Below are 15000 nucleotides of genomic sequence, written 5' to 3' on the forward strand. Positions count from 1 at the left end.
GCCCCAGATTGTTGGGGCCAACAGGCTGACTCTGTAAAACTGCTTAGAGAGAGCTGTAAAGCACTGTAAAGTGGTATATAAGTCTAAGTGCTATTGCTTTAAAGAATGGCAACAGGTTTCTCAGCACAAAATGTATCATGGAGCCGTGCAATCTGATCTTTGACATCAGAAAGGTGGGATTCCTCCTTCTCCATGACACCAAATGTCACTATTTGCAAAGGGAGAAACCCATTACTAGGGAATGTGAGCATGTAAGCACAATTCAAGTCACAACAACCTGATTGCCGTTTCGTTTTTGAAACGGGCTGGCAAGAATTAAACATGCCATTTGAAGCCAGTTTATCTCCTGATGCCAAAGTTTGGCCTTAAGCGCCAAGACAGTGAAACCCAAGACTGTTTTTTAACCCCTGTAAAACACAGCCATGGAAATAAAGCCTATGCATTAGATTTTAAAAATAAACAAATTGCATCAAGATTATAAAATGTAGGTCAGACGTGACCCCGGAGTGGAGCAACAGCAGGATTGTGCTGGGTTTAGCTATACTGTTGTCTTTCGTTGCAAGGATTTGGAGAAAGCTGAGATAGCATTTTTTTTTTAAAAAAAATACATCTTATATCAGCAAAGGAACACAATTCTACAATTTTCGTATTTGTGAGAAAGTATTACAGCCTAACCCAGGACTAGTTATTCATTGGTCTCATTCCTTTCTTTTTTTTTTTGTCTTCCACAAAGTCAGAATCTAAGATGCATTTTTACATTTAATTTTTTTTAAAAAATCCTGCCTTTATTATTTTTTTTATAAATAATTCAAGACAGTGTACATGCCTCATATTCTTTCCTCCTCTTATTTTTCCTACAATAACAACCCTGGGAGGTGAGTTGGGATGAGAGACAAGAGTGACCGGCCCAAAGTCACCCAGCTGACTTTCATGCCTCAGGTGGGACTAGAACTCAGCGTCTCCTGATGGTTGGCCCTAATTCACCCATTTGGCTTTTATGCCTAAAGTGAAACTAGAACTCGCTACCTCCTAGTTTCATCACGAGCTCAAACTGGCAGCTCAAGCCCACGCCCACAGAACCAGTAGTAAAAATTTTTTTGAATCCCACCACTGACTGAAAATCTCCCATAGACCTTTTGGTGTAGTGGTTAAAGCATTAGGCTAGAAACATGGAGACCCCGGATTCTAGTCCCACCTTAAGCGTGGAGCCAGATGGGTGACTTTCTCTCAACCCATCCTTCTCAGGCCTAGGAAGGAGGCCATGCCAAAACATTTCTAAAATCTTTCCAAGAAGGACGTGTCCAGATAGTCACCAGGAATGAAAAATACACACACACACACACAAGAGAGAGAGGGGGGAGAGGGGGAAGAGAGGGGGGAGAGAGATGGAGAGGGAGAGGGGAGAGAGGGAGGGAGAGAGGGGAGGAGAGAGAGGGTGGGAGAGAGGGAGAAGACAGCAAAGGTTGCCTTCACTCTACTTTTTCCTCAGTGCCCCTTACAGATAAATGACACACTGTAGAAAAGCAATAGAAGGAAGACTTCATGCAATTAGTGGACAGGAGGCAGGACGCTCTAATTAGAAGTGGAAAACTTCAACCTGTTGCCTAGAATACACCCTCATCTAATTTCTGGATAATCTAACCCAAGGTAGACTGGCCTTGGCAATCATTACTTTAATTTGCTTTTATCTGCCATTGCTGTTCACTGCATTTTTTTTCTCTCTCCCTGTAAAATTTAAATTTATACTGTTAACTTCCACATGTTGCTTTTATGCCTTGTCCTCCTCTGCAAATTGTCTCAGACAGTTGATAAATTTGCAGCTGCGGCTGTAGTAGCAGGAGCAGGAGCAGATATTGCTATGGCTACTACTACGAGCATAAATATTATTTTATTAAGGCAATAGGCCATTCTTTATCAGGTCAGTTTTTCTTTTAGATATGTCGAATATTTTGCTAACACTCCTCTAACAGCCATTAATAAAACCCCTAATGGTATTATACCTGTCGGATTTTATTTTAGAGAGCAGGGACAAAAACCACGTATATTAGTTTATTCTTTCAAGAGTCTTCTATTGTCTTTTGTTGATTTAGGTTGGTCGGCCAACTGGACAACTTGATATTTACAGCCAGCTGATAGAAGAATTCAACTTGCTAATCATGATGTCAAAAGGTCCATGGAGATTCTCAGTTATGTAGATCATGGCAACTGGACTTTGGTTTTCCTTGAAAACATTTCGCTTCTCATCCAAGAAGCACCTTCAGAACGGAAGAAACTTCTTAGATGAGATGTGAAAGGTCTTCAGCAAAAAACAAAGAAAAGTCCATTTGCCTTTTGGAAAAAACACCTTTTGCGATATTATGTCCAAAATAAATCGAATGCAAAAAATACCCTCCACCCCAAACAAAACCCAAATGCAATTTTGCGCGTTAAAAAAGGAGCAGCTTGGGTGTGTGACACGTCTGGCTACATCCATGTCTTGGCAAGCCTCAAAAGTCATCCATGAGGTCATACAGACGCTCTAGCTTGGGTGGGGAAGCAACGTAAGTTGTTAGATGCAAGTTGATAGCCCAAACTTGAGACAACCATACCAAAATAGATGCTGCAGGCTGCTGGGTTTTTAAAAGTAAGACAGATTGCGAGTGCAGTTAGTTCTCAGTCAATCTCTCTGTACCTGCTATATGGAAGATGTCTAGAAAGGAAGGAAGGAAGGAAGGAAGGAAGGAAGGAAGGAAGGAAGGAAGGAAGGAAGGAAGGAAGGAAGGAAGGAAGGAAGGAAGGAAGGAAGGAAGGAAGGAATTGAGAGAGAGAAAGAGAAAGAGAAAAAAAGAGATTAAGACAGAGAGAGAGAGGAAAGAAAGAAGAAAGGAAGGATGGATGGAAAGAAGAAAAGGAAAGAAAGAAGGAAGGAAGGAAGGAAGGAAATCAAGAAATAAAGAAATAGATTGAGACAGAGAGAGAAAGAAAATAGAAAGAAAGAAAGAAAGGAAAAGGAAAAAATGAGAGATTAAGACAGAGAGAAAGAAAGAAATAGATTGAGAGAGAGAGAGAGAGAGAGAAAGAGAAAGAGAAAGAGAAAGAGAAAGAGAAAGAGAAAGAGAAAGAAAAGAAAGAAAGAAAGAAAGAAGGAAGGAAGGAAGGAAGGTTGGAAAGAAGAAGAAAAAAGGAAAGGAAAGAGAGCAGAGAGAGATGTTTGCGCGCACATCAGTGAGCCACTCACACGTCCCAATTGCAAATAGGCCACGGCTCGGTAGTGGGCAGTGGCCCACAGGGTGGGAACCCCTGCTCTTAGTGGTTTGCCCTGTCCGTGTAGGTGGAACTGATCTTAGATATTCTTTGGTTGACCTGTTTACTGTTAGCTTGCTTGGCAGTTCCTTCATTGAGTTTAGATGCAATTTCAAACGCTGCATTCCATCCTCAAATGTATTGTAAACTGGCAGGAATTTTCCAGATTCCCTAAGTCACTCACCTGTAGGAAACCTGTAGACAAACCCAATTGCCAACCTCACTGGAATAGAGATGCAGAACAAGCAAGCCCATTTGAAAGGCAACGAGTTGGAGGTCGTTATTTCCAGCCATCATTATGTACACCAAATGCAGACGGCACACACTGCTTCCACACATTACACCTGTGTCCTTCAGAATGCCTTTAACAGGTCAGGCTTTGCACAAAAAGGTAGCAGAGGAACACGGATGCAATTCGCCGAGATGTTATTTCTCTCGGGTTCTTCTTCTTTTTTTATAAAAAATTTTCTCCTGAAACAGAACTCTTTCTAACGCTGGCATTATTTTGTTTGACGAGGTTCCCATAGTGCCTTTGCAGAGGAAGCAATTTTCAAAAACACGTATTGTACTTATCGTAATCAGACCTGTTTGGAGAGCCCTTTCCAAGGATGCAAAATTCCAAGGGAGATGCGAAGTGTTTTCAGTGGAAAAAATAAGTTTCACTTTTATGACTCCCGCTTCATAATTGTCTTGCTTCACGCTTGTCGGTGTGTGGCAGCAGCCCCAAAAGCTAATACAATCCTTAGTTGTATAAACGTAGTCAAGGAATCAAAATCACGTGAGGCAGTGATGGCGAACCTTTTTGTTGTGGCGTGCCGAAAGCAATGCCATGCGCCCCTCCCCTCCCCGCGCATGCACGCACAACACTCTTGGCCCACCCTCTTACCTGCACTGCGCATGCGTGAGCCTCCCAGTTGATTTTCGGCCCGTTTGAGGCCGTTTTCGCCCTCCCGGAGGCTCGAGGGAAACCTCTGCAGCCTTTGGAGGCCAAAAAACGGGCCCGTTTCGTCATTTCTGGTATTTTCGGAAGGTCCGTATTTCAATCTCCCGAGGCTGCAGAGGCTTCCCTCGAGGAGACCGAAAACAGCCTCAAATGGGCCGAAAATCAACTGTCCAGTGCACATGTCCAGTGCAGGTAAGTTTGGCTGGACCTCACGTGTCCATAGAAATGGCTGTGCGTGCCACCTGTGGCACACGTGCCATAGGTTTGCCATCATGGATGTAAGGCAGAGGTGGCATTCAGCAGGTTCTGACCAGTTCTGGAGAACTGGTAGTGGAAATTTTGAGTAGTTTGGAGAACCGGCAAATCCCACCTCTGACTGGAGATTTTACAGTATCCTTCCCCTGCCACACCCACCAAGCCACACCCACAGAACCAGTAGTAATAAAAGTTGAATCCCACCACTGATGTAAGGTGCAAAACGAGAGCTCCACCTCTAGGCCACTCACTTGAACGGCCACTAAATGTAAGTCGAGGACTATCTGTAGGTAAGGGGCAATTTAGTGGACTCAGAGCATTGAAGGTAAATCTCTTGCCTTAGCTGTTTTCTAAAGCAGTTGGCCGTAAAGTAGAAGCTCTTCTTTTTAAAAAAAATATATTTTTATTAAGTTTCCATTATTACAATTCAAGACATCATGATTTCAACAGCATTTTTTGACATCTATGCAGGTTCTTATCTTATCTAGCTTAACACATTATATTTACATTTATCTAATATTGATTGATAACTTTATCCATAATTATTATTCTTATATTCTTATATATTCTACATATTTACAATTCATTTTCTTGAGGTCTCTTACAGATTAGTTTCCTATCTTATTTCTGCTTGTTACCCAATCATACCGTTTATTCCAAATTAAGAAATATTCAGTCTTCTTTTTCTTTCAGTTTCAATGTGAGCATATTCATTTTGGCACTTTCTATTATTTTTTATAATATTAATTCCTCACTGGGGATATTAGGTGTCTTCCATACTTATGCATACGCTATTCTGGCGGCTGTTAAGATATGTAACGTCAAATATTTCGAGGAGATAGATGAACTCTTCTGAGAGAGAGAAACTAAACAGCAGTTAGTTGGGACTTGAAATTCAGAATCTCTTTTATGGTTACGGAAAGAGGGTACAAATAGTCCCATCCCTTCAGATGATTCATATCAAGTTCTTAAAGCAGTAGTTTCACATGACAAGGAACAATCCTAGAAGCTTCAAATGTATCGGCGGGGAAACCAGAAGAAGGCAAAAGAGGAAGGAGAGAAAGAGGGAGGCGAATAAAAGTGAAAGATAGATAAAACACAACATGGCTGCTAATCCACTGGTGGCACTTCTGCAAAGAATCCTTGGGACAGATGGACAAAAAGGCCAAGTCCAGTTTAAACATCTGGCTGACTGTACAACGAACCATAATAATCGCCTCCGATCCCACATACACTCTGTTTAGTTTTCAAAATGGGTGTGAGAGTAACATTTCCACAACACTATAATAATTAAGTAACAATATAGTTACTTGATTATTCCAGCGGTAGGATCGTGTTTTCTGAGGAAAGCAAATTCAGAACCTCTGGAACACTTGCAGGACTAATCAACAAATTTAAAAACAAAAAATTGGAAACTCAACACCTCCCCAAGAACAAGCAACAGGATCTCTGACATGTTAAAAACTTTTCAACTTGTGAAAACCATTTTAGCAATTTCAAATTTTTCTACCTCATGGACAAAGGCTAGGCTACCTTCTATGAAAAGAAGCCCTTCCTTTTTTCAACCCAGGAATAGAAGAGTAACAAGAGTTGGAAGGGACCTTGGAGGTCTTCTAGCCAACCCCCTGCTCAAGCAGGAGACTTTACGCCATTTCAAACAAACGGTTGTCCAATATCTTAAGATGTTGGAATACCCACAGCATCTGAAGGCAAGCCGTTCTGCTGATTAATTGGTCTGACTTTTAATTCATTCATGGTTAATTGGTGAATTAATTAATTGTTCTAACACTTGCTGCCATGTTCCACAACCAGAACCGAGTCTTCAAAGAAGAACGACACCGATTTTTGCAGGGCAGCCTCTGGTGTGGGATTTGCTGCTCAACATCTCAGCACCTTTCGGGTCCCATAGAAGCTTCTCACAAATGAAAATAGAAGACACGTTAAGAGACGGGGGAAAAAAGGCAAAATGACACATTACCTCATGTCTTGGTGCAGATCTGAGAATTATGGCCAGTTCCTCACACTTCTTTTTTTGCTGCGTTGCAACAGTTTGGGTAGTTCTGAGTGTGTGTGCAACCCAAAGGTTTCACGATGGCCTCTCCATTTCCTTTGTGGTTTCGTCACAGGCTTCAGCTTCCGTTACTGATGAGAGACCCTTTTGCACTAAGTCAATGCTTTTTTTTTTTTTTTGGAAATGCTAGCAGTTTTATCAGTGGTTTTAAGAAGAAGAAAAAACAGAAGGTCTTCTACTTCATTAGGAAGCCTTTTAATTTGTTTTTTTTTTTTAAGGATCTACATTTCCTACTTTCATGTCGGTTCATGAAAGAAGCGTAAAGAAACTTATTTAAGTTATTAGCACTCAATGGTGGAACTCAGTTTCGTTCTTAAGACTTTGATGGAGGCTAGAGGTTAAATGTGCAACAAATGTGAAGTCACTTTTCTATCCTTGGTTAAATGAGCCTTCTCAAATGCAAATGGTCCAGTCTGAAGATATGCTCTTTGGTTCTTTCAATAAACAGTCAATACATTATATTGAAAACCATATACAAAGTGCCTTCCTTTCTTTTTACCCAGAGATTTGAATTTTGAGAGCTCTTAAGAGAGGCATCCCAAAAGTGCTTTTGCAGGAGGCAACTGGACTTTCTTGTTCTTTCTTTGAAGATGTTTCACTTCTCATCCAAGAAGCTTCTTTAGCTCCGACTGGATGGTGGGGGAATGGAAGGATTTATACAAGGAAGTCAGGTTGCCTCCTGAAAGCCATGACCTGGATGATTCTAAAGAGTCTCCATGGACTCTTAAGAGAGGCAGAGACTGAGAAGTTTTTGAGGTTCCTATAAGCCATGGCAATGGGAGATCTTTGAAGAGGACACTTCATGTTTGGAAAAGGCAAAGGCAGAAAAAGTAACTAAGAAAATAAGAAGACCTAATAATACCAATGATAGCATGGATAGGACTCTACAAGAACTGCAAAAGGTAGTTTTGGACAGGAGATCCTGAGAAACTGTTCATCCATTGGGTTATAAAGAGTGAAACTAGTGGGACCATTGACTGCCTTCTGTATCCACGGCAGAGGTGGGTATTCAGCAGGTTCTGACCAGTTCTGGAGAACCGGTAGCGGAAATGTTGAGTAGTTCAGAGAACCGGCAAATCCCACCTCTGACTGGAGTTTTTACAGTATCCTTCCCCTGCCACTCCCACCAAACAATGCCCACAGAACCGGTAGTAAAAATTTTTGAATCCTACCACTGATCCACAGGATATTTCTCATCTTTCTTTCTTTCTTTCTTTCTTTCTTTCTTTCTTTCTTTCTTTCTTTCTTTCTTTCTTTCTTTCTTTCTTTCTTTCTTTCTTTCTAATAAACTTTATTAGTCTTTTGTATATTTTAAAAATAAAACAAAAAATAAATATCATGGTATTAACAATTTTGTGACATCCATCTCATCCATTTCTATCTTTTGTGAGTATTTACAATTTTGTGCGAATATATAACTTTAATCTATAAGTTGCTTATCTTTAATTCCTTAAATTTCTATCTGTCTTAATTCGATCCAATTATACCATTTTTTTCTCACGTTACTTTCTAAAACCATGCCCCATGAAGACTTGAACAAATGTTATGATTTAAATTTTTGAGTTAAGTCTTGGTGGTCCGTGACCATGGTTCATGGCTACAAAAGGTATTTAAAGGCAGTCCATGAAGAAGAAAAAGTTGAAAACTATACCTTAGGCAGTAGAAAGGGGGGAAAAAAAATCAAACTAGCACCTGAAAGCACAACAGGAAGCAATGGATGGAAACTAATCAAGGAGAGAAGCAACCTAGAACTAAGAAGAAATTTCCTGATAGTTAGAACAATTAACCAGTGGAACAACTTGCCTCCAGAAGTTGTGAATGCTCCAATACTGGGAGTCTTTAAGAAGCGATTAGACAACCATTTGTCTGAAATGGTATAGGTCTTCTGCTTGACTAGGGGGATAGACTAGACAATCTCTAGGGTCTCTTCCAACTCTGTTATTTTGTTATCTCTGCTCCCCCCAAAAAACCATGTCAACTCAATCACAAGCTTTACGGTGGGTTTCCTGTGTTCCATTTTTCACAAGTTCCTCTCCCAGGCGCCAGTCCGGATGGCAAACCTCAATAATAAACACTTAATTGCTTGTTTCACTCGTCACCTAAGTGCCTTGCGCCCTGAAGCATAACGGTGGAGGCTAATGTGACACATTATTATGCTTATCTCAGAAAAGAAATATTACTGCAAAAGGAACTTAAGTGCTCCAAGCTTTTCCTGCATGGCAGAGTCTAATTTTACAACGATTCCCTCGTCCACCAGAAAAATCCGTGGCATGTACGGACAGGCCCATTTCTAACATTTTTTTTTTTTAAAATTGCTAGAGTTGTAAATTAGATGTGCTCATGAATGCATGGTTATCTAGGTCGGATAAGAAGTCCTCTTCTAACTGAAGGGATGTCTCAGCTATGGCAAGGGCCAAAACTGATTAAAAAATAAAATAAAATAGATAAAAGGATAGAAGGAAGAGATACTCCTAAAGGAGAGGAGAAGGGGCAGGAAAGGCTTCAAAAAACATTGCAACAAAAAAGCAGGTAGTCCTCAACTTACAACAGTTTGTTTAGTGACCGTCCAAAATTACAACGGCACTGAAAAATAGGGACGCCAGATTCACTTAATAACGGTGGCGAGAAAGGTTATAAAATGTGGTCGAATTCACTTAACTCAAGTCTCGTTTAGAAACAGAAAGTTTGGGCTCAGTTGCGGTTGTAAGTAGAGGACTATTTGTATTTTAGCCCCTTGAGATTCTTCTGTCCTACAGATCATGCATGAAAACTTTTTGCATGCCATATCAGAGTAAACATGAATCTTGCTGCAAGATTGATTGAATCTTAATTCAAACGGGTTTAGGATTGCCACTTTGACAGGTTTAATTTTACTTTTTATTGAATTTCAAAGGCCTTCAGCATTGCTGTCAGGACAATACCAAGCCAAGATAATAAAGCAAATCTGCAGATGCAGGTAAGTAGATTTGTGGGGTCCTTAATGCTCTCTGAATGTGGCTATTTTCTTGCAGACATTTCATTACCCAACTAGGTAACACCATCAGTGCCAGAAGGGAGTGGGGTTTGCTCTCTGTTTATATACAAGCGGCTTGCCTTATCAATGCTGGTTCTCGGAAGCCACATTCTTCTTTCTCCACCAACACTGGCAGGGCGAGCCACTTGTATACTAAAGAAAACAAACCCCATTCCTTTCTAGCACTGATGATGTTACCTAGCTGGGCAATGAAATGTCTGCAAGAAAACAACCAAGCTCAGAGATCACCAAAGACCCCACAGTTCAAACTTGAGCTACAAATATTCTTTTCTATTGGTACATCTATATCGACACAATTCACCACCTTTATTTCAAGTTCCATCCACCCAGAAGTTTTCAACATTTAACGGATGTTGTGTGAATCTAAGCTGCAAATCAAGTATTACTTCAGCTGAAATCATTCCTCGCAAGCGAGCACAGGGTGCGCTTGGCTCACCCTAAATCTGATAAGCAGACATTTGGGGAGGAAATTGACACACAACCCAAAAGGGGACAAAGCCATAGAAGAAGAAGCTTCTTAAAACAAGGAAGGAAGAAGCATGTTCGCAAGCATGTTTCTGCAAAATCTGCATTTCAGCCCAAACTTCCAGCACTGAGGCCTCCCAGATGTGTGTTGGGATGAGAAAAGGGGGGAAGCTGCAATTTCAGAACATCTGGAACAGAACCTGTTTGAGAAAAGGCTGCATTATTTAACTAAGTTAAGAGAAAATGAGAAGAGTTGAGGTGGAAAGAATGTAAGGATATGGTGCAATCAATGGCTATATGTTAATATTGAAAGAGCAATTAAGTTGGTAGGACATGAGCAACAATATTTATTGATTGATTTGATTTTTGTTTTGTCTTTATTATTTTATAGGTAACTAAAGGCAATGTTCATACATGATACTACTTCATAGATGATACTCCTTCCTCCTAGTTTCCTCACAGCAATAGTCCTTTGAGGTGGATTGGGTTGAGAGAAGAGTCACCCAGTTGACTTCATGCCTAAGGCAGGACTAGAACTCAGAGTCTTCTGGTGATTGGCCCAAAGTCACCCAGCTGGCTTTCATGCCTAAGGTGGGACTAGAACTCACAGTCTCCTAGTGTTTGGGCCAGGTCACCTAGCTGACTTTCATGCCTAAGATGGGACTAGAACTCAGTCTCCTAGTGTTTGGGCCAAGGTCACCTAGCTGACTTTCATGCCTAAGATGGGACTAGAACTCACAGTCTCCTAGTGTTTGGGCCAGATCACCTAGCTGACTTTCATGCCTAAGATGGGACTAGAACTCACAGTCTCCTAGTGTTTGGGCCAGGTCACCTAGCTGACTTTCATGCCTAAGGTGGGACTAGAACTCACAGTCTCCTAGTGTTTGGGCCAGGTCACCTAGCTGACTTTCATGCCTAAGATGGGACTAGAACTCAGTCTCCTAGTGTTTGGGCCAAGGTCACCTAGCTGACTTTCATGCCTAAGATGGGACTAGAACTCAGTCTCCTAGTGTTTGGGCCAAGGTCACCTAGCTGACTTTCATGCCTAAGATGGGACTAGAACTCAGTCTCCTAGTGTTTGGGCCAAGGTCACCTAGCTGACTTTCATGCCTAAGATGGGACTAGAACTCAGTCTCCTAGTGTTTGGGCCAAGGTCACCTAGCTGACTTTCATGCCTAAGATGGGACTAGAACTCACAGTCTCCTAGTGTTTGGGCCAGATCACCTAGCTGACTTTCATGCCTAAGATGGGACTAGAACTCACAGTCTCCTAGTGTTTGGGCCAGGTCACCTAGCTGACTTTCATGCCTAAGATGGGACTAGAACTCACAGTCTCCTAGTGTTTGGGCCAGGTCACCTAGCTGACTTTCATGCCTAAGATGGGACTAGAACTCAGTCTCCTAGTGTTTGGGCCAAGGTCACCTAGCTGACTTTCATGCCTAAGATGGGACTAGAACTCAGTCTCCTAGTGTTTGGGCCAAGGTCACCTAGCTGACTTTCATGCCTAAGATGGGACTAGAACTCACAGTCTCCTAGTGTTTGGGCCAGGTCACCTAGCTGACTTTCATGCCTAAGATGGGACTAGAACTCACAGTCTCCTAGTGTTTGGGCCAAGGTCACCTAGCTGACTTTCATGCCTAAGATGGGACTAGAACTCACAGTCTCCTGGTGATTGGCCTGAAGTCACCTAACTGGCTTTCATGCCTAAGGTGGGACTAGAACTCACAGTCTCCTGGTGATTGGCCTGAAGTCACCTAACTGGCTTTCATGCCTAAGGCAACACTAGAACTCAACTGTCTCCTGATTTCTAGACAAGCACCTTAATCACTACACCAAACTGGCTATGTTAGTTTGCACACTAGTCTCCAGATTAGAAATCCATATCTCGCATAGGATAGCAGCAGAATGCTTGAGATAAAATTGCATTGTCACTGTATGCGTTCCATACTGGCCCAAACAAGCCCATATTCAACAAAATTTTCTTTTGAAGCAGCAAGCAACGTATCCCGTGTCACAAGTACAATTAATGCTGTTTAATCTCTCCTCCATCTTATCTAAAGGCACCCTGTGAAAGCTTTACTTTATCAAAACCATGTTGGGCTACGGAGGGGTCTGTGTGTGTGTGTGTGTGTGTGTGTGTGTGTGTGTAGGTAGGGTACTTGTGCTATGAAACTATGTGATGGGGCAAGTTTTTGGGGAGGAAACTTAGCTGAACTGCAGTTGGAAGAGATTTCTTTTCAGGTGGGGGGAGGAAGTAGAACTCCTTAGCATCAGAATGCGTTAATAATAATATAGGAAATACTAATGTTCTGAAGATCATTTCGAAAAATCCTTTCTTAGTGAGCATCTAGAAGCCAAGAGGAACATATGTGCCAAATTTTAAGTTTGTAGGCTTTACGGTTCTGGAAATTTTGTGATGATGCGTGAGTAGTATTTCACTTTTATATATATATAGAAGATAAAAGTCCACCTAATGCTGACCACTTATTTAATTAAATTTGTGATGGCTGCCCACTCCAATAGACTCTGGTCGACCATGGCTTAAACTCCATGATACAAATTGAACTAGCTATACTCCTGTTTCATTTTCCTCACTCTTCACTTATTCCGCTTAATCCGTTTATTCTTTTTCAGTCCTTTGCATAGTAGTGCTTACCTCCAAAAGGGAGTTAAACAGCCTGGATATACATAGGTATATCTGATTATTTAAAAATAAATATGTAAAACAATTGCAGTGCAGTCCTTTGTGGATCCAAGAAATGCAAGCAGGAAAAAAGTTTACTGCAAACTCAGTCCCTGGGCCAAAGCTGACAGCAATTCTTCTTTTCAGCTCGATAAATAAAAAAGAGACACTGATGGGCCTTAAGGGAACATGACTGCAAATCTTCTGCAATGAAGTGAACACCCCAGCAGGTGCCTTTCCAAGCCAATTGCTCAAGTTGACTCAAGCAAGGTCAGTTGTGCACTGCCAAAATATTTGGAAAATATATTTCTGCATAGTTAAGCATAATTTATTCAAATCTCTCTCTCTCTCTCTCTCTCTCTCTCTCTCTCTCTGTGTGTGTGTGTGTGTGTAAGGTTACATAACACCCTGAATCATCAATAATCAGACGGCCTATATTTGCACAATGCTCTCCATTAAAATGTGGTTTGGGATAGTCTGTTGCTTAATCGTAGGGTGACCAACTTTTTTACAGTGAGAAGGAGGACACAAATAAATTGAAGGAAAAAAAATGAAGCCACTTGCACGGGGCGCACTCTCTCAAAACAATTCTCCTGTGCGGAGCGCATGGATCTCATAATCGCGTCTCACCGCACTGTACCGAGCCTTGACGAATCGTCATGCCAAATACAAATACGTCACATCACACACAACAGATCAGATCGGCATCGATCAAATACGGAGATTTACAGATTAGTCTTCAAATATCAAAAAGGAGGACAGGTAGGAGGACACTTTTCAAGAGAGGACAGAACTTACAAAAGAAGGACTGTCCTCCCTAAAGGAGGGCGGTTGGTCACCTTATCAATCATTTGTGAAAAAAAACCCCATCCAATCTGCTTCTGCAGCCCTGATGGACGATGGAGAGTAAAAATTACATTTAGGTGAGCAGGAGAAAGATACCCACGTAACTATTGGTATTTATTTCGAACCTACACAGGTAGTCCTCAATGTATGATCACCAAGGCCTCCCAGAATTTCTGTTGCTAAGTAAGGCGATTTGCAAAGTGAATCACGCATGGTTTTATTGTATTTTATTTTTTTTTGCCATGGCAGTTAAGCAAATCATTGTAGTTGTTAAGCAAACCACATGGTCTTTAAGCAAATCCAGATCCCCCCACTGCTGGTCAGAAGCCAGCTGGAAAGGTTATATATGATCCTGGGACACTGCAACCATTGTAAGTAGTCGCTGGTTGCCAGGCACCTGAATTTTGATCGCATAACTGGGGATGCTGGTTATAAGGGCAAGGAACAGTTGTAAATTCATTCATTTAATGGCTGTTCAGAGTTAGAATGGCCCTGAAAAACATAATTTACAACCTGCTCCTCACACTTATGATCATTGAAGAATCTCCATGGTCACATGATTAAAAAAAAAAAAAGTTACAAGTACAGATTAGGCGAAACCAGGCTCAAAAACGGAAACTCTGACAGGGACCTTGGAGTCCTAAGTATACAATTACTTAAACATGAGCCAGCAGTGTGCGGCAGCAACCAAAAAAAGGTAATACAATCCTTGGTTGTATAAACAGAGGCATAGAATCACAATCACGTGATGTATTAGTACCACTTTATAAAGTCTTAGTAAGGCCACATTATTTTGGTCACCACATTACAAAAAAAAGATGTTGAGACTTTGGAAAAAGTGCAAAGCAGAGCAACTAAAATGATTACAGGCCTGGAGGCTAAAACATATGAAGAATGGTTGGCTAGTCTAGAGAAAAGAAGGGGGACATGATAGCAGTGTTCCAGTATTTGAGGGGCTGCCACAAAGAGGATCAACCTGTTCTCCAAAGTACCAGAGGGCTGGACAAGAAGCCACAGATGGAAACTAATCAAGGAGAGAAGCAACTTGGAAATTAGGAGAAACTTCCTAACAGTGAGGACAATTAACCAGTGGAACGACTTGTCTCCAGCTGGCTGGGGAATTCTGGGAGTTGAAGTCCTCCAGGTTTATAAAGTTGCCAAGGTTGGAGACCGCTGTTCTAGACGGTTGTTATCTTGAAGCGCATGGGAGCCTTTGCAACAGTGTCCCAAAGGTGCTTTTCCAAAAAGCAAATGGATTTTCTTGGGTTTTTTTTTTTCCCCTTGAAAATGTTTCCTTTCTCATTCAAGAAGCTTCTCCGGTTCTGACTGTATGCTAAGAACTAGATGACTGCAAAAGATATAAATGTTTTCATTCTCCACCGTCCAGAACTAAAGATGCTTCTTGGATGACAAGCAAAACAT

At 41.4% G+C, this 15000-nt stretch overlaps 1 protein-coding gene across 35 annotated transcripts in view; it reads right to left on the bottom strand.

Moving 5' to 3' along the window:
* CELF2 (CUGBP Elav-like family member 2) overlaps positions 1–15000 on the bottom strand; it is a 587571-nt gene that overhangs the window by 243116 nt on the left and 329455 nt on the right. For 6 of the 35 annotated variants that reach the window (XM_087968867.1, XM_087968866.1, XM_087968862.1 and 3 more), the window contains exon 1: positions 6459–6589. The exons of 27 other annotated variants lie outside the window; for them this stretch is intronic. In XM_087968867.1, coding sequence (XP_087824993.1) covers positions 6459–6463 — 5 coding nt within the window. In that variant the 5' untranslated portion in view covers positions 6464–6589. Of the gene's footprint in view, positions 1–6458; positions 6591–15000 lie in introns of those variants that run through there. 2 more of the 35 variants (XM_087968853.1, XM_087968846.1) reach the window with 1 other exon arrangement.

Source organism: Notechis scutatus, chromosome 6, assembly GCF_049901735.1.
Source record: "Notechis scutatus isolate UNSWTSFEM ecotype Mainland chromosome 6, rNotScu1.2, whole genome shotgun sequence".
Classification (NCBI taxonomy): domain Eukaryota; kingdom Metazoa; phylum Chordata; class Lepidosauria; order Squamata; family Elapidae; genus Notechis; species Notechis scutatus.